This window comes from Ochotona curzoniae, unplaced genomic scaffold (assembly GCF_017591425.1).
Source record: "Ochotona curzoniae isolate NIBS_2020 unplaced genomic scaffold, NIBS_Ocur_1.0 scaffold_4701, whole genome shotgun sequence".
Classification (NCBI taxonomy): Eukaryota; Metazoa; Chordata; class Mammalia; order Lagomorpha; family Ochotonidae; genus Ochotona; species Ochotona curzoniae.
In genome coordinates, this window is record NW_024467122.1 from 80,887,097 (window position 1) to 80,911,935 (window position 24,839).

The 24,839-nt window shown below is 43.9% G+C and overlaps 1 protein-coding gene across 3 annotated transcripts in view; it reads left to right on the forward strand.

Moving 5' to 3' along the window:
* Window positions 1-24,839, forward strand: part of HMG20A (high mobility group 20A) — a 69,685-nt gene that overhangs the window by 20,424 nt on the left and 24,422 nt on the right. For 2 of the 3 annotated variants that reach the window (XM_040970035.1, XM_040970037.1), the window contains exon 2: window positions 21,426-21,518. In XM_040970035.1, the coding sequence (XP_040825969.1) occupies window positions 21,430-21,518 (89 nt within the window). In that variant the 5' untranslated portion in view covers window positions 21,426-21,429. Of the gene's footprint in view, window positions 1-21,416; window positions 21,519-24,839 lie in introns of all 3 variants that reach the window. The other variant, XM_040970036.1, reaches the window with a different exon arrangement.

Genomic DNA, 24,839 nt, shown 5'->3' on the forward strand with positions numbered 1-24,839 from the left:
GGGTCCCAAGGACTTGAGCCATCTTTTGGTGCTTTCCGAAGCCACAATCTGGAAGCTAGATGGGAAATGGAGCAACCAGGACAAGAACTGGTGTCCGTATACAAGCATTTGGAAGGGGAGGATCAGCAATTGAGACATCACTCTGATCCTTAGGATTTGGCTCTTTAAACAAAAGGCCAGAGTAGCACTAGACTACATACTACTTTTGCTGACATTTTGGCATTTGTTAAGCCATCACTTACAATGCCAGCATCTCACATGGGTGCTGGTTTGAGTCCCAGCTGTTCTACTTCCAGTCCTGCTCCCTACCTGTGGCCTGAAAAAGCAACACAGCATGGATAGTTCAAGTCTTGGGCCCCTTAATCCCTATGGGAGACCCAACGAAACTTCAGCCTGGCACAGAGCAGCCATTGAGGCCATTTGGGGAATGTGTGGTGAGCAAGATTAGGCTTGTCCACAGCATCTGTGGTTTTGCAAGTGAGATGGACTGCAGACAGAACTGACTGGGCAACTACAATCACCACTGTGTGTAAGCTGATGGGGTGATGGCCTGAGCTGGACACCACACTGGCTGGCACACACAGGAGTCACACCTGGTATCACCTCAGGCAAGGTTTCATTGGGGAACTCCACAACTGGACCACTGGAATCAAAACTCCAAGCACAGAATCAAAATGACAGAATAGGATAAGGACACGTTTAAACAGACGAAGAAACATTTGCCAGTGTGAAGCAGAGAGGGCACATTCCAGAAAATAGAAGACAGAATGACAGCAGAGGGATACCTGAAGACTGACAGACAAGGGAAAGCAGTGAACACAACGGTGTGGTGTTGCAGTCACAGATACTCCAGTGGCATTCAGCAAGCAGCGATCTGAACTGAGCCAGAGCTCCACTAGCAACAAGGTGCTAAGGGGCATTCACTTGGAGCTCAGAAGATGAACCCAGACAAAAAAAAACTGCCCGTCCTGCTAGTCTGTTTGATTTGACCAGGAACAGAGACAGAGCAGCAGGTCCCAGATGGACAGTGTGGGAACAGGGTGGATTTCACAGCCCAGTCCATGCTCAAGATCCGAATAGAATGCCATTTTGAATAGGGAGGCAAAGACTATAGACAGTACTGCACATGCACTGGGCTGGGAGTGAACTCATTTCTAGCTCAGTGAACTGCAACAGCATAACATCCTACAGGTTCCACCAAAGGTCGGTCCTCAAGTAGCCCTCAAATTTGACAGCCAGCAGATCAATAACTCTAGTAGTGGCATGTCAGGCAATATGTATTAAGGTGTGGCAAAGAAATTAAGACTGCAGGGACAACAGTGAGCTGCACATGCACTGAGCTCTGCAAGAACTCAATGAGCTCAATACTTTGCACTGATCCCACAGGAAAATAATGCCGAATGTGGCATTGTACAGGTCAAAATAGGTCCAAGTGGCCCTCAGACCTAAGACCTAACAGATTCTAGACAAGATCACCACCAACAACCTAGCTGCATAGGACTCCTGGGTATCTTCCCCAGGAAAGGAGGAAAGTTAGTACAGACAGTGGTGCAGCCTCAACATGGTATCACAGGAGGGAGAGACTGGTGAGACAGAAGCTGGGGCTATAGAGACGGTGGTGGAAGTCTAACATAAGAACCCAGACCTGGAACTCGCTGGAGGGAGTGGCACAAGTGACTACAAAGAGCCATGTACCAAACACAATAAGTAAAATCAAACTGTAGACCTGTGGGTGACAGAGCTTAGAAACCTGCCCCAAGGAGAAGAATCTGATAACCAGAAGTACAATGACCAAGAGCAAAAAAAGGGACAGGTACAATGAATATTACTGAAGATTCCCCTGCAAAGGAGGAAAACCCTTTGCCAACCTCAGAGTTAACTGAGAAATGCATCTAGAAAATGGGGGATACAGAATTTAAGACACTTGTTATAAAGTTTCTTATCAGCAGCAACAAGCACATAATACTGGAGTTCAAGAAATTTAAGGAACATGTCACACTGGAAATGAATCAAACGAAAGCTGATAAATCAGAAATGAAGAATACAGTGGAGCAAATTTAAAGTACAGTGGAGAGTCTCCAAAATAGAATGAAGCAAGCAGAAGAAAGAATCTTAGAATTGGAAGATAATTCCTGTCACCAGGAGGAAACAAACAAAAAACTGGAAGCAGAGCTGGGTCGAGCTAAAACAAAGTATTCAAGAATTGAAAGACACTATTAAAAGCCCAAATATAAGATTTATGGGAGTCCCAGAAGATGTAGAAAGTGAAACTGGGATTAAAAATGTATTTGATGAAATAATAAGGGAAAATTTCCCTAATCTAGAGAAAGAATTGGGAAAAAACATTCAGGAGAGGCACAGAACTGCCAACAGGGTTGACCAAAAGCAATTTTCACCACCACACATGATAATCAAGCTCTCTTCAATTGAACATAAGGAAAAAATCCTTAAATGTGCACGTAAAAAAAATCAATTGACATATAAAGGAATGCAAATTAAATTCACAGGAAGCTGTACAGGCCAGAAGAGAATGAAGCAACATATTCCAGATTCTAAAAGCAAAAATTGTCAGCCCAGGATTATGTACCCAGCAAAACTTTCCTTTGTCTTTGAAAATGAAATAAAATTCTTCCACAGTAAAGAATAGTTAAAAGAATTTGCTTCTTCCAAACCTATCCTACAACTGATACTTTAAAGATGTTCTCTTCACAGAGAAAAGGAATAGTACCCACCAAAACCAAAGGCAAATGCAAAGAACATCCTAGTAGAATAACAACAGAAGACTAAATCAGTGAACAACCCATTGGTAAAATGACAGGACCAAATTACCACCCTTTCATATTAACCCTGAATTTAAATGGCTTAAACTTCATCAATCAAATGTCATAGATTAGTAGACTAAATTTAAAAAAAAAAAAAAAAAACATCTATTTGTTGCCTACATAAGACGTATCTCACCAACAAAGATAAGTGTAAACTGTATCATGGATTTTAATTTTTTTAAATTTAGTTTCATCTCTTCAAAACACTTTCTTCCTCATTAAATTCTTCACTGTCTCATAGATCATACAGTAGCATCATTTTCGTCAAGAAGGTTCTTAATTTTCCTTTATTTCTTCAGTGACACATTAGTCATCCAGTAGCATGTTACTTAATTTCATGACATTGTAAATTTCTATTTTTAGTCCTGTTGTTGATTTTTGTACTGTGGCTTTTCATTTAACGGGATGTACAGTAACTGCAATGGAGACTGTCATATCCAGATGTAAGGGTACAGTGCAGTATGCATCTCTACTTCCAGATCAAGGATGGAATCCCAGTGAAACTGTTAGCCGTATTGTGACAATAGTATGCTGGACTCTGCCATTTTCCATGCCCAAAATGATGGACATATGACTGTTTATGAAGAACTATACTATAGTAATAATGCAGGGGAACTCAGTGTAGGTGGGGGGCTTTGTGAGGGGATAAGGTAAATCCCAGGGCCTATGGAACTATGTCATAAAATGGTAATAATTTTTTAAAAGACTTTTAAAAATCCACCAAGCACAAGAAAAATCACAGGCTCTGTGGTCTGACCGTGGAGTCCATGTGTCAGAACATGCCGCCTCATTTGCTGAAGCCTGTGCAGTACATGGCATGCCCAGATGCACATGTGGACATGACAGCTCATGGAGGCTTCCAGAGGATGTCTAGTGCCATGGAGGTCTTTACCATTAGACAGCTCTTCAGCCCAGGCTCTGACAGCAAGTATCTGGGCAAGTGGAGTATGTCAGCCATTGGATCTTTGAAGGATTTCCTCAACCTTAGAGCAATGAAATCGGCAGTGTCTCAAAACTATAGAAACTACTTAAGCAGTACCCTCGGAACATGCTCCACATTAGGGACCCTGGGATGACATCACATTGCCATCTCCCATCCCTGGGGACTGACGCAGTTAGCATGCTGGGTGCTGCCCTTTCTTCTTTTCTCCCTCCCCAAAGTACAGGTAGAAAAAGGGAATTGAAAGCAATTGTCTCATCTACCTTCCCCGATTCCTCAACCCTTCTGACCCTAATTGGTAATCCACATGAATGTATTTCCTTCTCAACTATGTAACTATAATCAAAAATGAAATAATTATTCAAAAAAAAGTAGATCAGCTGAGGCACAAACCAATGCCCATTATGGTGGGTGGAAGGATTAGTGTGTTATGCCACCATGCTGGTCCCTCCATTTTTTTATTGCAAAGTCAGATATACAGAGAGGAGGAGAAGAGATAGAGGAAGATTTCTATCCAATGGTTCACTGCCCAAGCAGCCGCAATGGCTGGAGCTGAGTCAATTCAAAGCCAGTAGCCAGTAGCCTCTTCCGAGTCTCCCATGCTGGTGCAGGGTCCCAAGGCTTTCGGCCGTCCTTGACTGCTTTCCCAGGCCACAAGCAGGGAGCTGGATGGGAAGCAGGGCCACCGGCTGGATTAGAACCAGCACCCATATGGGATCCCGGCATGTTCAAGGCGAGGACTTTAGCTGCTAGGCTATTGTGCCAGGTCCAGCTAGAGACTCTTGAAATGCCTGAAAAGACAGGGTTCTGTGAATTCGTCTTTAGGCCCTTGAAGTTAGGGAAAAACTTCTTTTTGTTCATAAAGTCCATTCTATTATTCATTGAATACATAGTGCTTATCATTTATTCATCTTTATTCACAAGATCTAGGTCAAAATAATCATCATTCACTTGACTTATTTTCAGTGTAAGAAATAGTCTTGCTACACCTTGTCTCCAGCCATTCTGGCTGCCCCCAAGACCTGAGCCTTGCCCTGCCCACTGGCAGCAGCTATCTAATCTGTGCGCTACCACTCTCCTAGGTCACACGAGAGAGAGGAAGGCATGATGCTTAAGTAGAAATGTACTTCAGCCGGCCAAATACAGATGCGTAGGAGTTGTAAAAGGCATAAAGTGCTTGCTGGCTAGGATCTAGTTCCAGAAGCCAGGCTTGTTGATGTTGCTTTGCTGGCACACAGATGGTGAAATGGTACCCTTAGGACACTTCACAACTAAAGGTTGTTAACGGGGAAGCAGGACCTCATGAGGAACTCTGTCATAATGTTATCCAGAACCTGGGCCAACTTGAAGTGAACTGAACATCTCTCCTGCAGAGGAGCTGGCCTAACAATGTAACCTCCATGGAGAGGCTCCCAAGGATTTATGGATATTGCTACTTAATCATAAATATCACCTAGAAACACCACTAACACCATAGCACCTTAGTGAACAAGTCTTTTTTTAATTGAATATCAAGCCATATATTGGCAGCTTGCTCTTTTTAAAAGAAATTATTTAAACTGAAAATTTAAAAAGAAAAGAAATAACTTCTTATTTTCCCACTCTGAAGATTTAGTGGGATGCTTCTCCAAATCAAAGTGAGCTAAACGCCTTTGTGAAGAGCTCTTGGTAGTGGAGGATGATAAACACAGATTTCCCTTCCTGCTCTCAGAAGCATACAGATGTGACCATGTATACTATACATTGTGAATGCATTATAATGGATATTGTAAGTGGAAATCTTCGAGCTAGTTATCTACTTGGCTGAATGATGGGTATAGAGAAATAGACAAATGAAAGAAATAACAGGATTCTAGGCATTTGTGAGCTGAAAAGAATCCAGCAGTGACTAGATGAAGCTTGGGATAATGAGTCTTGTGATGATGTATTTAGAAAAGGAAACACTTGTTCTGAGTGTCACCAAAAGGCAGAATGACAACGTAAGGGAGGAATTTCCTTGGGGATGGGTTTGGGGTTCATTGTGTAGAACTTCTGATTGCCAGAGGTTTCTGAACAATATGGAGAGACTTTGAGGTTGGGCGCTGAGCCTCGGATATGTGCTTGGTCCCTGTGACTTCTGTGGGGTCTTTAAAACCTGGAAATCTTTTCCAAACCAATATTTGTTTTCTTCAGACTAAAACTGTCATACTTTTGGTAAACTTTTAAAAATACAGAAACAAGCTGGTTCCTGTCCCAGTGGCCCCACTTCCCAGCCAGTTCCCTGCTTGTGGCCTAGGAAAGCAATCAAGGACGGCCCAAAGCCTTAGGGCCCTGCACCCACGTGGAAGACCTGGAAGAGAATCCTGGCTCCTGACTTCGGATCAGCTCAGCTCCTGGCATTGCAACTAGTTGGGAAATGAACCAGTAGATGGAAGATCTTTTATCTCTATAAATCTACCTTTCCACTAAAAAATAATTAAACCTTTAAAAAATGTTTAAAACAATACAGATGTGTACCTATGAATATTTTCCTTTATTATAAAGATTTGTTTGTTTGAAAACAGAGTTACAGAGAGGGACAGAGAGGAAGGGACACTTCCATCCCTTGATTGCCTTCCCAAATGGTGGTGGAAACCAGGAATAGCCAGGTAGAAACCAGGAGTCAAGAGCTTTTCCCAGGTCTCCTACATGGGTGGCAGGTACCCAAGCACTTGGACCAGCCTTGTCTTCTCTTAAAATATCAAATAGTTGTATCAAAAGTGGAGGCACTAATATGAAACATAAGAGTTCTTTCTTTTTATTTTTTTTTTAAAGACTCATTTATTTTTATTGGAAAGGCAGATTTACAGAGATGAGAGACAGAAAGATCTTCCATCCACTGGTTCACTCTCCAAGTGGCCTCGGTGTCCAGAACTGAATTGATCCAAAGCCAGGAGCCAGGAACTTCTTCCAGAGCCCACACTGGTAGGAAGCTGAAGGCAAGAGCCCAAGTGCAACCTGAACTGAAGCACCCAATGTGGGATGTGCCAGTTGCAACCTATAGGCCAGACAGCAGTGGTGGCTGAAGTAACTGGATCCCCGCCACACATGTCACAGGCCAAGATTATGATCCAATTCTTGCTGTTGCAAGCCTTAGCAGAGTGAACCAACATATTAAAAACACTCCGGTTGTCACTTTTAAAACAAAAGTCAAAAAACTCCCTTGGGGATTCATTCTGCAAAATTAAAAAACAATAAAGGAATATCAACTTTCAGAGGCTTGGCTTCTTTCAGTCATCACTGTTTCTAGGAAATTCGTCCATGTTGTATAGCACTCCAGCCTACAGAACTCTGCTGATTTCACTCCCGGTGGACCTATGGGTTGGTTCCGTGAGGCTGCTGTAGACATGCTCTCACATGTTTTTTGTCATACCACATTTTTCTTGAGTGTTTTACTAGGAGTGAGGTTGCTGGTTCACAAGATAGATGTTTTATTGTGGGTAAAAGCAGTGGGGCATAACCCAGGTAAGTGCTGCGGCTCCTTTTGCCCCACCCCGGGAGACCAGGAGAAGCTCCTGGCCCCTGGCTTCAGATAGTTCTGGCCATTGTGGTCATTTGAGAAGTGAAACAGCAGATGGAAGATCTTTCTGCTTCTCTCTTTTGCTCATTTTCAAATAAATAGATGAATCTTTTTTGTTCAAAGATTTATTTATTTTTCATTGGAAAGTCAGATTCACAGAGAGAAGGAGACAAATAGAGGGAGATCTTCCATCCACTGATTCACTCCCCAAGAGGCTGCAACAGCTAGAGCTGAGCTGGTCCGAAGTTAGAAGCCAGGAACTTCTGGGTCTCAAAAGCTTGAGCCATCCACGACTGCTTTCCCAGGCGACAAGCAGGGAACTGGGTGGGAAGTAGAACAGCCAGGACATGAAGCAGCACTCTATGGAATCCCAGCACATACATAGTAAGGACTTTAGCCACTAGGCTATCATGCCAGGTCCAATAAATGATTCTTTTCTTATAAATTCTGTGATTCTTGATGACATTTTCTTCTTTGCTACAGTAAGATAGCTGTGTTATTGAAAGTCAGGAAGCTGCAACAGATGCTGGAAAGCCATGACTGCTGATTCTGTGTCCCTAACTGTTCTGAATTATTTGATGTTTCCTTTCCATCTTTTATTTGCTCTTTTAATAGTTTCATAATCTAAAAATATGTCATTACATACTTTGTAGTATGATTAGCAAAAATAGCCTCCATGTTTTTTATTGTTTGAAAGGCACCTAAGGAAATTCTGTATTCCTCTTCACAATGTCCTTTTGATAAAAGTGAAGTAGGTATTAGCCCTGTTTTGCATAGGACAGTATTGAAAGCAAATAATCATACAGTGCTTTTGCTTGGTATTGTGTCTGATGAATTTCTATTCAAGGCAAAAGCAATTGCTAACACTGGCAAGCAGGAGCTTTTAAGAACAGTAGCAAGAGCACGTTTCTGTTCCCTGAGACCTGCTGCCTTACAGGACTAAGTGAACCTTTGAACAGCAGCGGGCAATCTTGAAAACACAGATTTTGCCAGATTTCTCCAAGTACAGTCAAGGCCAAGGCGTTGGGGGTGATGTAATGAGCCTGGTGGCAGCACAGCCAGTGCGGTTTTTGGTGGTTAGTGTTTTTGTTTCACCTGGAAACAAAGGAGGAACTTCAGCCATGTGTAAACCAGGAAGATTAAGTCTAACCACTTGCTCCTTATCATGGTGAGTAGGTTAGTAAAGGCGAAATGTTCCTGGGAAACTGGTCTGTTAGCACTTGAAGTATGTCCAATTTGAATTTTATGGCTATTTGGCAGCATTCTGAAGTCTCGCACATTGTCAACTTAAGGATTCAAAAGCAAAATATAGCAAAATAATTATGCATTTTAAATTTCCTTTCAGTTGCAACTGTTCTGTTAAACGCAGTGCAGGAGTAGCCACTTGTTCTGTGAGGAAATGTAAAATTCTTTCTGTTCAGTGCAGTGAAGGTCACGGGCTGCCTGGACTTCCTGCAGCCAAAGGTTTCTTTGTCTTCAACTGTTGGCTGAGGGAATTCCTCCACTATCCAGTGTTCTGTTTCTCTTTTAGGGATTGTTCCTAGGGAGAGAATGCAGTTTGCATTCAGTTGATCAGAATGAGGAATGCGTGGATGGAATCCATGCCTTTGTATTCTGCCATAATTTTTTTAAAGATGTGTTTATTGTTATTGGAAAGTCAGATATACAGAGAGGAGGAGAGACAGAGAGGAAAATCTTCCGTCCGATGGTTCACTCCCCAAGTGCCTGCAATGACCAGATCTGAACCAGTCCTAAGCCAGGAGCCTATTTCAGGTCTCCCACATGGGTGCAGGGTCCCAAAGATTTGGGCTGTCCTCAGCTGCTTTCCCAGTGCACAAACAGGGAGCTGGATGGGAAGCAGGGCTGCTGGGATTAGCACAGGCGAACATATGGGATCCTGGCATGTTCAAGGCGAGGACGTTAGCCATTATGCTATTGCACCAGGCCCTACACCATAAATTTTATAGGTGTTCTTTGATTTTGCCTCTTGGACATGTGGCCCTTTGCTTGCAGTCTTCATTGACTTTTGAGAGGGCTAAGGGCTCAAGGGCTCAGGATCAGTAGCCTATAAGATAGAAAAGCTGTCTTTCCACCTCTCTCTCCTTTCATGATTGTTTCACAGCTGCAGATTTGAGCTGAGGAAAGTGGAATGAAAGTAAAACCAGAAGGGAAGCAATGGTCCTTGAACCAGTAAGGACCCTTGCCCTGGTACTGTTAACCGTTAGTGTTGTTTTTGGGGCCAGATACCAGTGACCTTGGTTGCTCCTGCTTCCTCAGCCATTGCCTCCTCCACCCCTTTCTGAAGTCCTCCTGGGGTGGCACCATCTGCTTTAGTCCACCCTCTCTTGGGGTCCTGCTGGGGTGGCACCATCTGCGTTAGTCCACCCCCTCCTGAGGTCTTGCTGGGGTGGCACCATCTGCATTTGTACGCATCTGAATTTCCAAACATGGACGTTCCCTGAGCTAAACTCCCTTCTCAGGTGTTTACTCAGCTGCTGTTTTATACTTCCTCCTTCCCAGTGCCTCTGTGACTCTTAGGATAATGAGTGGTTATCTCAGCTGATTGCCTCACTCCTTCAGTTCATCTCTGTCTCTGCCCTGTTTCCCATGTAGTTAAATAAATAAATAGCTTTCCACATGCTTTGTAACTGTTTACTCGTATGTACCTAACTCAGCTAGATTATGGACTGTAAAGGGCAAAGATTTCAGTAACTTGGAATAAATTGTCTAACAAACATGTTTTTGAGGGGTCTGCCTGCGTGGTGGCTCTGCCGGCTGATCTTCCACTTGCCAGTGCCAGGATCCCATGTGGACTCTGGTTCTATCCTAGCTGCTCCACTTCCCATCCAGCTCCCTGCTTGTGGCCTGAGAAAGCAGTCGAGGACGGCCCAAAGCCTTGGGATCCTGCACCTGCGTGGGATACCCAGATGAAGCTCCTGGATCCTAGCTTCAGATCATTTCAATTCTGAATTTCTGCAGCCATTTGGGGAATGAACCAGTGGATGGAAGATTTTTCTGTCTCTCCTTCTCTCTGTGAATCTGCCTTTCCAATAAAAATAAATGAATTTTTTAAAAAATTGTTTTAAATTTTTCTGAAAACTCAGGTCTTTTTTTTAAGATTTATTTTACTGTAAATTCAGAGTTAGAGAAGGGCAGAGCCAGAGGCATCATCCGTCTGCTGGCTTTCTCCCCATATGGCTGTTACACCTGGAGCTGGGCCTGGACTGGGCCTAGGCTGGGAGCCAGGTGCTTCTTCCAGGTCTCACAAGTGGGGACAAGAGCCCAAGGCTTTGTGCCATCCTCTGTGTTCCCAGGCCATAAACAGGGAGCCTGGTCAGGAAGTGAAGCAGCTGGAACGTGAACCAGCACTCATGTTGGATGCCTGTGTAAGCAGGTGGAGGACTCCTGAGGCAGCCCCTCACGTCTTCTCTTGTTGAAAGATTCAGGTAATCCCTCTTAGAGAATCACTAGGAGTGTGTGCAGGTTGAGGTGTGTGTCCTCATTGAGCAAAAGCATTAAGCTTTTGTGTTAGTTACCATTATAACAAATGCAAATGCAAAATGAAATGTCCAAATGCAAAAATGAATGTCGTTTAAAATACATGCATGTATATGGATGTATTGCCCCAGAGGGTCGGTGTGGCAGTAGTGGCATTCGCATTGCAGTGTACATGCACTGCCAGTGTCCCAGGGAAGGCACAGCACACAGGGAAGGTGTGCCAGGTTTTGTGGGATTACTTTACTTCTTAGGCCAAGCAGTTGTCTTATATGGCACTCATTTCCTTGTTGACTAATAATAAAAGCTGTACTTAAATTGCCTGTGTGGAAAGAGTAACTTGGCACCAACAAACACGACAAGGGGGAGAAAAAAAGACACACTAGGTAGACTGTGACCACAAAAGGCAGTGTCCTGCTTGTAAAATGCCGAATTTTGTTTTGGCAGGAGACAGTTTTTGACTTGCCATGCATTAGTTAGCACAGTGTTGAGCCCCACCTGTCATGTCCCCGACGCTGGTTGCTCTCCCTGCAGAGATGGCTCTTGCCCATACACGGGCATGGCATCTCCGGAGATTACCTGGTGACCATCTGAGTACCCCTCCCTGGTCTCTCTGTGCACCCACTTCCATCAAAGGATGCTCATTACACATGGCATCATTATTTGTTTATTTATTTTACTTCCCCCCCCCCTTTTGTCTGTCCCAGTACACTAAGCCCCAGAAGGGGCGAGATTTTTGCTTATCTTGATCACTGCTATATCCCCAGTCATTACTTGCTGAATGAGCCTCCCTGTAATTTAGTCCCTAGACTGGCCTGCTGACGGTTGAGTAATGGTCCGGGGAGCTGGGCTGGCGAGTGAAGGAAGAGAAAGCCATGTTTTCTTGTCCCTGCCAGCCACCTGGCAAGCAGCTGCAGCATGCGCCCTTTCCTGGAAGCAGTCGCTACCAGAACCTTGGACTTAAGAGAGCTTCAGAAAGTTCATGAGTGGCGATTATCACAAAGGAACACTGCATGGATTTAAGGTTCCTTTGCACCAAAATCAACTCTGAGTTCTCTTTTCCATGAATCTTGAAATAACTTGACATGTTCTAACTACCTACTCCAACCTTCTACCCTTCCCCCCAAGAGTAAAGTACTCAATTACTCCCAAATTACCTCTCCTCATATTTTCCTCTCTTACCTCCCGTATGAAAACCTATAGCAAAAGAGTTCTTAACTGAATTTCACTTAACTGAACCCTAGTTAACCGCCTGGTGGGATTAGCCTCTGCGCTCATTCCTGCTCTAAAACATATTGATTAATGTATGCCGCCTACTGAATGTTCTTAGCTAAATGTTCACAGCTGGTAGATTACTTTCCAGTAAGCCTGGTGTTTTCCCTTCTTCCAGTTAAATGTGTATGCATAGCAAAGTCAGTTACATTTGTTCATAAACCTGTTTATGCTAGAGCTAGGAAGTTGTATAGTCACAGTGATATTAAGTATATAACATTATACAGGCTTTTTTTTTTTTTTAGCTCTTTAGATTCCATGCACAGATGAGGGAAGCATACAGAGTTCCCATCTTCTCTTTGCCCACACAGGCACAGCCCTCCCTGCCATCAGCACTGCAACAGCATGGTGTATTTGCAGCTTTTCATTGGGCCTGCATTACTAACACATCATCACCGTAGTTTGCATTTGGGTTCACTGTTGGTCATGAATGAATAGGGCCCTGTGTGCACCATTGTGTTATTATCTAGAAGAGCTTCATCATCCCCTCCCAAAAGGAAAAGCCTCTGTGTCCCCATAGCCATTGCACTCTTCCCCAAACGCTGGCAACCACTCCTGCCCGTCTCCATCGCTCTGCCCTCTCCGCAGTGTCAAGTGGATTGCTCCAGTACATGGCCTTTCAAATGGCTTATTTCACTTAGCAATATGCATTTATGTTTCCTCCATGTCTATTCATGGCTTGAGAGTGCATTTATTTTTAGCACTAAATAATACCCCATTGTCTGGATGTATGGCAGTTTATGTATCCACTTACCAACCAAAGGACATCATGGTTGTGTCCCAGCTTTCACTTCATGATACATCAGTAAGTAGATTTTTGTATGAGTAAGTTTTCCATTTGGATAAATACTGAAGAGTATGGCTGCTAGATTGTGGGTAAGTATGTGGTAACAGCCTATTTCTGTTTTCTCCTCCTTGTTACTTGTCATACTGCCACGTATCAGTGGGAGGGCATATATGTGCATGCAACACTTTAACATATACTTCCAATGCATCGTTTCTGTTAATTCACTCACAGTGCTCTTTTTTATGTAGATCAAGCTTCTAGCAGGTAATTTTCCTTCTGTGAATATTTGCTTTAGATGTTTTTGGTTTTTTCAGTGCTTTTTTTGTTTTTAATTTCTATTTTTTTAAAATTTATATCTTTTTACTACAAAGTCGAATATACAGAGAGGAAGATCTTCCATCTGATGATTCACTCCCCAAGCAGCTGCAACAACCGACGCTGAGCTAGTCCAAAGCCAGGAGCCAGGAACTTCCCAGATCTCCCACTCAGGTGCAGGATCCCAAGGCTTTGAGCCGTCCCCAACTGATTTCCCAGGTCACGAGTAAGGAGCTAAATGTGAAGTGGGGCCACCAGGATTAGAACTGGCACCCATATGGGATCCTGGTGCATTCAAGGCGAGGATTTTAGCTGCTAGGCCACCACACCTGGCCCAATATTTATTTTTCTTTTCTTTTTTTTTTTTAATTTTATTTATTTTATTGGAAAGGCAGACGTACAGAGAGTAGGAGAGACAGAGAAGAAGATCTTCCATCTGCTGGCTCATTCCCCAAGTGGCCACAGTGGTTGGTGCTGAGCTGATCCAAAGCCAGGAGCCAGGAACTTCCTCCAGATCTCCCATGGGGGTGCAGGGTCCCAAGGCTTTGGCGTCCTCAACTGCTTTCCCAGGCCCCAAGCAGGGAGCTGGATGGGAAGTAGAGCTGCCGGGATTAGAACTGGCACCCATATGGGATCCCGGCGTGTTCAAAGCGAGAACCTTAACCATTATGCTACTGTGCCGGGCCCCCAATATTTATTTTTCATGGTACCATACCATAGGCTCGGGTATTTCCACTTCAACCCTCCCCATTTACACCCCCGCCACTGTTTTCCCCTGTATTATTTTAAATAATATAGTCCTTCATCAACAGTCAGAAGTCCATCATTCTATTAAAGTGTATTGTGACATTATATGTATAAAAATGGTAGAAAGTCCAGTGTCATGTTGTGAAGACATATTTAACAGCTTCATTGGGAGTCCATCTTTATTCAGGAGTAGGGATATATACTGCACTGTGCCTTCATTTCTCAGTATATTCATCTCCCTTACGTAGTTCCTCTAGATGAATATGAATCTACATGTTTACCTATATATCTATTGCTCTTGCGTTTTGCATAAAGGTTGCCTTATATCAGAGAGACCATATGATATTTAACCTTTTAGAGTTGAGTTATTTCACTGAGCGTAATGATCTCTATTTGGGACCATGTTCTTGCAAGCCCTTGGTATAGTGTCAGGCATTTGGCTGATGCTCAAGTGATGTTGGAGCGAATAAACAGTCAATAGGTTTTTGTTTGTTTGCTGGGTGAGGGAGCGAAGTCACTGCCGGACATCTGGAGCTAAGTTGATGCTAAGATGGAATGTTAGACATGAAAGAAAGTTGAAAATCCCAGTACAGACTTCAGATCAAGTCAGCTGTATTCACTAAAATTGTGGTCTCGCTCTTTACAAGTAATGAAAGAGCATGGGTGGGAATATGCTGGGAGGGTGCAGTGTAGGTCCCCATGATTCGGAATTAATCCAGTTTAAAAGACATAGTGAGTGATGTTGACCAACTGCAAAAAGCAGACTTATTTATTATCTGAGCAATAAGTAAATAATAGAGTGGTTGAAAACCTTTGTTTAATTAAAGGATAAGCTGATTTTAAGCAAAATCTACCTACAGTGGGATAGCAAACTTGTGAGGTACATAGCTGGTTTTTGTTTGGTTTGGTTTGGTTTAAAGATTTATTTATTTTTATTGGAAAGGTGGATATACAGAGAGGAGGAGAGACAGAGGAAGATCTTCTGTCCGATGATTCATGCCCCAAGTGAGCGCAACAGCCGGTGCTGTGCTGATCCAAAGTCAGGAACCAGGAACCTCTTCCGGGTCTCCCACGAGGGTCCCAAGGCTTTGGGCCGTCCTCGAGTGCTTTCCCAGGTCACAAGCAGGGAGCTGGATGGGAAGTAGAGCTGCCAGGATTAGAACCAGCGCCCATATGGGATCCCAGTGCGTTCGAGGCAAGGACTTTAGCCACTAGGCCACGCCGCCGGGCCCCAAGGCTGTTTCTTAATCAAATATTTATTTAACAACTGCCGTGATGTGCCCAAAATCAGGTCAAGAGGGTGGAATAAAATGTAAACAAAGCACTTTCCCCAGCCTAACAGAATGTCTAGCTACCTATTAGAAAAGGGAAGTACATCCCGTGCAAGGAGTCATGGAATACGATGGCAATTCCATACAGAACAATCTGGAGAGCAGAAGAGGACTGCCTCACATATTCTTGATTGAACTGAGAGGCATAAAGAGGACACAGCTAAGGGAAGTCCCAGAGGGCCTGAGAAAAAAATCTGGGTACTCAGCAAATGTCCCAGCAGGAGGCAGATGGTAGTCACTGAGATATAAAAAGGGGCCAATATGGGCCCATTTGTAAGTAGAAAGCACTTTAGAGATGCCAGGATAGTCCAAAGAGGAAACTAATCATCTTACCAACAGTCTTCTGGGAGACCTGGAGGGGTCCCACAGAGAACAAGTTTAGAACTCCTGCTTCACATTATTGAATAGTAAAATCAACTCAAAGTGGATCAAAGGTTATACATTTACATTTATGTGAAATTATAGAATATGTTGAGATAAATCTTCATGACCTTAGATTAGGTGGTGGTTCCTTAGGTTTGATCCCTAAAACTCAAGACATTAAAGGGGAAAAATTAGAAATATATTACTTTGGAATTAAAAACTTCGGGCTGACATTGTACTGCAGTGAGTTCAGCTGTCACCTAAGATGCTGACATCCCATTTGGGCTCTTGTTCGCATCTCAGCTACTCCACTTCCCATCCAGCTCTCTGCTAATGCACCTGGGAAAGCTACAGATGATGGCCCAAGTACGTACAGTTCTTACTGCCCTGTGGGGTACCTCGCTTCAGCCTGAACCATCCCTGGGCACTGTGATTATTTGCATGATGAAACAGCAGATAGAAGATCTCTCTGTCTCACCCTCTGTATGTAGTTCTGCCTTTCAAATAAATAAATGAATATTCCAAAGAATTGCAAAATCATGTGCTTCAAAGAACACTGTCAGGAAGCTGGAAAGATGAGAATGGGAGACAATATTTACCCATAATATATCTCATAAGAATCTAGTATCTAAAATTAAAAAAAAAAAACTTTTTTTTTTTTAAGATTTATTTTTATTATTTTTTCATTGGAAAGGCGGATATACAGAGAGGAGAGACAGAGAGGAAGATCTTCCGTCCGATGATTCACTCCCCAAGTGAGCGCAACGGCCGATGCTATGCCGATCTGAAGCCAGGAGCCTCTTCCGGGTCTCCCACACGGGTGCAGGGTCCCAAAGCTTTGGGCTGTCCTCGACTGCTTTCCCAGGCCACAGGCAGGGAGCTGGAAGGGAAGTGGGGCTGCTGGGATTAGAACCGGCGCCCATATGGGATCCCGGGCGTGCAAGGCGAGGACCTTTAACCACTTGCGCCACCGCACCGGGCCCAAAAAAAAAACTTTTACAATTCATGTCTCCAAATAAGGTCCATGATATGAGTGGTCTATGTGTATGAAATGCTGCATGTCTTTATTCTTCGGGGGACTGAATACCAAAACTACACAGGAACACTACTGAACATCTAGTGGGGGGCTGTAATCAGAAATATGAGCATGGATATTCTTGTGGAGGACTTAGAATCCTAATTTGTGGGCCCAGCACGGTGGCGCAAGTGGTTAAAGGTCCTCGCCTTGCACGCCCGGGATCCCATATGGGCGCCGGTTCTAATCCCGGCAGCCCCGCTTCCCTTCCAGCTCCCTGCCTGTGGCCTGAGAAAGCAGTCGAGGACGGCCCAAAGCTTTGGGACCCTGCACCCGCGTGGGAGACCCGGAAGAGGCTCCTGGCTTTGGATTGGCATAGTATCGGCCCGTTGCGCTCACTTGGGGAGTGAATCATCGGACGGAAGATCTGTCTCTCTTCTCTGTATATCCGCCTTTCCAATGAAAAAAAAAAAAAAAAAGAATCCTAATTTGTTTGTGGGTGTTTTACAAGAGTCTGACCTTTCCTGAAAGTGCTAAGCATGAGCAGCCATGTATTCCAGTAGCTCCATGATGAACCTTGGAAGCGTGCTAGATCAAAGTGGCCTGACACAAAAGGCCACAATGATTCCATTTATGTGAATTGTCCAGAATAGGGAAATCCATAGACAGTGGTTGCTTGGGGCATTCCAAGGGAAGGGGAAAATGGAGATTGGTCTGCTAGTGGGTGCCAGATTTCTTTTTGGCAAGATGTGGTGTTGATTGCAAAACCTGAGAACATACAAAAACCACCAAGAGATAAATTTTGCTACGTGAAAAACAACTCACGAAAAGACAGGAGCTTAGGAAGCCTTCTGGGGTGACTTGAGGATGTGAACTAATTAGAGATGAGGCTGAATTGGAGAGTAGGAATAAGTTGGATTTAATCTGACTTGTAAGTGTAATAGAAAAGATTTGACAGTTGGGAAATATCCTTCAAACGTATGTAGGAAAAGTTCAGTGTATCAACTTCTCAGTTGTGATTGGATATCATAATCTTTTTAAAAGATTTATTTGGTTGATTTTTATTTGAAAGACAGATTTATAGAAACAGAAGCAAAGAGAGATCTTCACTCTGCTGGTTCACTCCCCGGATGATCACAGAAGCCAGTCCTCTGGATCTCCAAAGTGGGTGCAGATTCCCAAGGGTTTGATCCCTCTGCTACCTTTCCAAGTCATTACCAGAGTGCTGGATCAGAAGTGGAGTCACTGGTGGACAAACCAGGGTCCACATGGGATGCTCGTGCTGCAAGTAGAGGCTTAGCATGCTATGCCATGGTGCCAGCTCCAAGGATACCATAAATGTATAGCAGCACCCCTTAATCTGTGAGTTTTCTCTCAACCATCTTAAGTCAAAATTCAGTTTCCTAACCATATCTATTGAAATCTTAAGCTGAACTGAGAAGCGAAATTCAGGGATCAATGAATAGAAATTTTTCTTGGAGAAACTGAGAGCTCGAAATAAGGGAAGAGAATGGTCAGATTTTTAATTTCAAGGTTGATCCAGCCAAGTGGTGTGATTTTTCAAGAAGCCCAGGGTTTTCCATGAACATGTAGTATGGAGAATGGGGAAGGAATGCAGTGCATCCCAGGAGAGAACCTAATCAGTGGAATGTGTGTGAAGTAAGGAAAGAGCACTTGAAAAAAAGCTCACCCCCAAAGCAGTACACTTCAGCTTCCAACACCCTCTGACACATTTGAAATAACAGCTTCATGGTGAGGTCATCTCTGTTTTGGAAACAATCTTGATGAGGATCATTTCTTAGGCGCCATCTAATTTGCTTTGTTCTGGCCCCATACTGACTAGAGCAATGTTCTGATTATGATTTGGCTCCTGTGTTACTGAGGAATGTGTTCACTGGTCAAGAAATTTCTAATGTGCTTAACATAATTCTCGTTATATGTAATTTTTGTAATTATCATTAAAACAGTTTAAATTGGCACTCTTTTATAGGTCAGGATTTTTCAGTACATGGTTTAGGGAACTTTTGCATTTCCATAGCTCACATCCAGATGCTGGTTCAGAACAGAAGCCCCGAGGTAATGACCGTTTTGGGAGGCCTACAAGCAGAAGCCTTCGCTGGCTAAGTCTCCTTCACAAAGAAACGTCTGCACCAAAGACCTATTTGTATGAAGTACAATGGAGAATCAGACCTGTAGATGGCTTTGCCTTTGTACAGATTTCTGCTTTCTCTATCTGGAGCAACATTCATTACGTTTTTTAAGTGCCTTGCATGGAGTTTCAGAGTTGAGGGACATCATCAGGACAGAGGCTGCACTGGAAAGGCTTTGGCTTTCTGTGGCTTAGGCGTCGTGATTCAGTTAGAGTCACTCCCTCGCAGACCATAGGAAAGCACATCCCTGCAGAATCGCCACCATGTTCTTGGGAATCATTTTATTTTCCAGCTTTCTGGACTAGTCTAGAAGCCTTAGGCTTTCAGTGGACTTTTCTTCATTTCCTTCTTTTGTTGATCTTGGCTCCTTAACCCTCCACCCACTTTATTACTCATTTTGAGGGACCTGACTTCTCAGTAACAGAAAATATGTCGGAACTCATGAGCTGAGTAAAACAAACTTCAGAGAGAGTGGGAAAGAGGAAGAAATATGTGTTCTCTGAACTTCCTTTGTTTACATGATCTGTTTGTGTGTTGTTAAGATGGTGTCATCCCGCTCTCTTCATGCATTTCAGAAATAACTAAAGAACTTTGGGAAAGACTGAAAGGGCTGTGTTGGCATAAGAAATGAAGAGACACCTCATTTGTCCCCCTCTCCCCCCCTTCAGATAACACATCTTTTTCTGAGGTGTGAGAGCCAAATCCTGATCCTTAAAAAACTACTGACTCTTAGAGACATTTCTGGAAAGAAAGAAAGCCTCAGATGAATCCTTTGACGCTTGAGGATATGCCTGACTGAATGCGTGCTCATTACAGACTGCATGGTATCTGACTGACAGTTTTCTCTTGAAAGAATGAGTGTGTACATCAGTGTGAAGCTGTGTTAGCTAGCTACCCACTGTTGAAGCCCAGACTCTACTTTGGGATTCATGTACACTTGGGTCAGAGTTGTTCTAGAAAATATGTAGAGTGGAATTTTGTGTTTATTTGTGAGAGCCAGTCCCCTTGTAAACACCCTGTTCTAACAGAACTGCAAAGGGTTAGCAAACATTCCTGCACATACTCCGCTCCTTACTCTGGGACAGTGAGAAGTTCCTCTCCAGCCTTCCAGTCCCTACCCGCTCCACTGAAAAGTAAAACAGGGGTGCCTGAAAGTATTCCCAGACAAATGGAAATAAGAGAGATAGTTTTAGTTTGTGCAAAAGATTTTGAAACTTCTGCATATGTAGACTTCCCCCAAGAATTCATGGAAAATATATTTTGTTGAAAAAAGTAAGCATGGATTTCAGTGTGCGCCAGAATAAGCTTATCTTTTAATTCAACTTTCTGTGAACGTTTTGTAGTGCCTTCACGTACATTAAGCTACTTAGGGTACTTGTTCTGCTCAATAATAAACTTAGAAGTGAAAATAAGAACAGGAAATAATACATCAATGGATGTTGTGGAAATCAATTGCTCCATTAAACAGTGAGAAGATGTCAGTGGTCTCTGCATTGTCCTTTTGTTTCCAAGCTGGGCCCTAGCTGCTGGCTTTCGTCCGAGCTGCTGCTTCGCTCGTCTCCTTAGCAGCAGCCCCAGAAGTGAGTGCTGAGGGAGCTCCTAAGTGATTCTCCTGATTGCGCTGTTTTCCTGGCTGATTGAGGCGCTCTCTTTCTTAAGTGGTTTGCAGTTCCACTCAAGTAGCTGGTGTTTGAGGTCACCGATGAATGTCTGTTTGAATATCACTTTCATGATGAATGGAAGGCTGCTGCTTTTAGCTGTGTGGGGTGAAGCCCTTGGTGGTCAGCCCTGAAAGGGAAAAATCACTCTTTGTAGTGAAATGCTAAACCAAATTACTCTGTCACCTTATCCTTTTATCCTTCCAGTTTGATAACCTCCACTTCTTGTGATTTATTTGTTTTCTCCAATTAAGCGTAGTTGTTTCCTGGGCCCAGGTGCAGGCTGTTCCTGCTGTTGGTTTTCATAGTGCTGTGAGGCCCGTTGCTGACCTGGAAGCTTGGTCCCTTTGACTCAGAGCCACATCAGTGGGCCCTCTTCCCTCCACTCCCTGTGCATTAGCTCCCTTTGGAGGGCTCAGTGTGTCACCACTTAATCTGAGGCTGATTCATCTGGGACTGAAAACTGGTAATGCTATAATCACAATGCTTTCCTTTGTATTATAATGGTCAAAACACTCACTATCTTAGCCTCTCTCTGTTTATGAAGCACTTTCCATTTAATCGGTCGCAGTAACCCTGTGGGTTAAGTCAGCAGTTCTGTCTGTGTCTGAGATGGTGAAGTGGTGGCTCCATGAGGCTAACTAAGGTGTGCTCAGGGTTGCAGTGCCTCCAAGTTCCTCTGCTCCACAGCTTCTGCAAGAAATGGAGAATGCCTGGGAAGGTTCCAGAGATAGATAGAAGGGAATTTTCCGATCCATATCCCAGTTGTTGAAACCCTAACTTGTTTGTAATCTGGTCAGTAGATAAGACTGGGGTTAAAAACCCATTAACCATTAGAGTTCAACTGATGTGTCCAAGTCATGAAAGTAAATACTTAGGCCAGCTTCTCTTCTGCTGGTGTGATAAAATCAAGAAAGGCTGGCTCTCAAATTAGTAAAACTTGAACTAGAAATAATTAAGCCATTAATTTGTTTTTAATTCTGCCTTTTCAGAGTGATGGAAAGCTTGATGACTGCTTCCACCCTGCCACCCCTCTTTGCAGACGAAGATGGCTCCAAGGAGAATAATGACCTGCCTGCAACTGGGTAAGCAGCTGCTTTGGGCCATTAGGTCTCTGTGTCGGCTTCAGAACCAAGCTGCTGGAAAGGGGCAAGGTGCAAAATGTGCACCCGTAGGTGTGGTTGTGCTTGTCCAGGAGGAGAGCCTCTGTGCACTGCCCCATACCCTGCTGCCCAGCTGTGCTTCCTGTAATCTGGGGCTGCGGTACGTGAGGTCTGGCACAAGTCTGTGACTCCTCTTAAGAAAACCATGTAGTCATCATTAAGGAAATGCCTGCTGCAGAGCTCGCTCCAGAAAACAGATGCGTTTTCTGTCCCAGTTGACAGAGCTGTGAAAATGGTTCAAGAGGCTCAGGAGCTTCAGCTGACTTCTGTCGGTCTCTTGTCTGTGGAGTCATTGGGTGCCCGTAAAGGAAAGCCAGAAAGGGTTAATGGCAACATCCACCTCTTCCTTTGAAAGTTTGTTTCACTTGCATATTTATCTTTTCCTAATATATAGAAATCTTTCGCCAAAGAGGAAGTATATTTGCTAATAGAATAAAGTGAGAGTTAATCCATAAAATGAATTATTACAATTTCTTTATAGCACTTTTTCAAAAATTAGATTATATCGCAAATTTAGTTTCCTTCTCTCTGTTTTATTTCTCACCTTACTAGTGTCTACCTGTTAGCGTGGCTACTCGTATGTAACTGTGCTCCAAGGTTGTTGTAAAGGCCACCTCCTTTCCAAATGCAGGATGTCCTGTGAAACTTTCCTGAGTGTCTGTGTGTTCCAGATGGTGTTCCAGGGATTGGATACAAAATGGTTTTTGATACAGGCAATAGCTCAGATTCTGCTAGGAAAGTCAGACAATACACAGCGTAAGGGCTAGAATATACAATACAGATAAGAACCATGGGCTGCAGAGGTACAGGAAGAATTTGGAGCAGCAGCCTTAGTTGGTTTAACCCAGAAAGTATTTAATGAGAAAGTGACTTTACTCAAGACCTGAAGGAAGGGCACATGTATTTATCTGTGGTAGACTTTCCAGAAGAGGAAGGAATGTGAAGACCTGAAGTGAGGGCGTTTCTGCCTCACAGGAAGTACGGGGAGACCTGTGAGACATAACAAGGCGTGCTGGCGGAGAGAGAGATGCTGTCCCTGTACTACGCAAACCTGGATGTGCATATGCTTTGGGTTCTGATTCAGAAAGTTACAGCCAGAGGATCCCACCTCTGGAACAAGCTCTTACAAGGCCGGAACAACTGATAGGAGGATGAAGGGGCTAGATCATGTAGGATCTCAGAGATCAAAGCAATGAGGTGGGAAAGCACTGGCCATGTTTTGAGCAGAGTGAAATGACCTGATCCATTTGCTAGTGGTATCCCCATGACTGCCAAGAAGAGTATGGCAAAGGGAACAGGACCAGGAGCGAGGGCCCCAGCAAGAGGCTGTTGCAATAATTCAAGTGAGATGTGGCAACCTGGACAATGCTGCATTTGAGTCTGACAACACTTCTACTGGGGTTGTGAGGCAAAAGCATCCTTGGTGCCTAGAACAATGGTTCAATACCTTACATGTGCTGGGATCTCATATGGATGCCGGTTTGTGTCCTGGCTGCTCCACTTCCCATCCAGCACCCTGCCTGTGGCCTGGGAAAGCAGTGGAGGACAGCCAAACGCCTTGGGACCCTGCACCCACGTGGGAGACCTGGTAGAAGGAAGCTCCTGGCTCCTGGCTTTGGATCGGCGCAGCTCTGGCCTTTGTGGCCACTTGGGGAGTGAGCCAGCAGATGGAAGATCTATGTTTCTGTCACTCCTTTTCTCTCTAAACCTGGCTTTCCAATAAAAAAATAAATAAATCCATTTTTGTCTTTAAAAAAAAAAAAAAAGGAAATAGTGCACCCATATGGCATCCCAGTGCATGCAAGGCGAGGACTTTAGCCACTAGGCTGTACCACCAGGCCTAAATAAATCTTTAAAAAAAAATTCCTCAGAGTGTGTTTCACAGCTAATTGCAAAGGAATGGGAATGAGAACTGTAGAGTTCTCTATGTATTTTGAAGGTAAACCAAGCAAGATTTGCCTGAAAGATGAGTGGTGTGAGAAGTGAAAGGAAAGCAGCCCGAGAGAACCCCAAAGCTTTCACCTGAGGAACTTGGGGGATGATGTTGCTGAGGCAGATAAGACAGGGGAATTTTAGTAGCACTGGTCTAGAGGTTTTAAGGCTGAAACCTATTTGATATCTAAGCAGAGATGTTAAACAGGTAGTTTGATCTCAGGTTCTGAAGTTAGAAGTGTAAGGTAGAAGGAGAAAATCATGAAGAGACCACGGTGCTTGAGTAGTGGGAGCCCAGAGAAGGGGAAGGCTCAGCATCCACTGAAGGGGGTGACCAAGAAGGCAACCAAAGAGCCAAAGGTTTTTCTGGGGTCCTGGAAACCAAGGGAAGGGACCAAATTAATCTGTCAGCTACCTCTGGAGAAATCAGGTAAAATAAGGGCCGAGAAGTGACATTGGCTTTAGCATGTAGGTCAGTGGGGGCCCTGATGTGAGTTGGAAGCTCGTGTCTTCTGTGAAGTGGATTTAAACAAGAATGGAAGAGGAGAACCTGGAGTCATTCAACATAAACACTTTTATCCAGGAGTTTAGCTATAAAGCAAAGGAGAAAAATGAGCACCTTAGTTAGAAATGGGGTTGAGAGAGAGAGAGTGTGTGTGTGTGTGTGTGTGGTTTTTTGGTTCTGTTTCGTTTTTATTGGAAAGGCATATATACAGAGAGAAGGAGAGACAGAGAAGATCTTCCATCTGCTTGTTCACTCCCCAAGTGGCCATAACAGTCCAAACTGAGCTGATCCAAAGCCAGGAACCAAAAGCTTCTTCCAGGTCTCTCACGTGGGTGCAGGGTCCCAAGGCTTTGGGCTGTCCTCACTGCTTTCCCAGGCCACAAGCAGGGAGCTGGATGGGAAGTGGAGCAGCCAGGACACAAACCGGCATCCATAGGAATCCCAGTGGATGCTAGATGAGGATTTAGCCACTGTACTGCCACACTGGGCCCAAGAGAAAGAGTGTTTTTGTTTTATTTTTTTCTTTGTTTGATTTTTTTTTTTTTTGTAGTTTTGTTTTGGAAAGGCAGATTAACAGAGAGAATGAGAGAAAAATCTTAACATCCCCAAGTGGCTGCATCAGCCAAAGCTGAGCTGATCAAAAGCCAGGAGCCAGAAGCCTTCTCCAGGTCTCCCACATAGGTGCAGGGTCCCAGTCTACAAACAGTGAGCTGGATGGGAAGTGGAGAGACTGGGACACAATAAGGCGTCCATATGGGATCCTGGAGCATGCCAGAGTAACAACCTATAATCGTATAGAGGAAAGA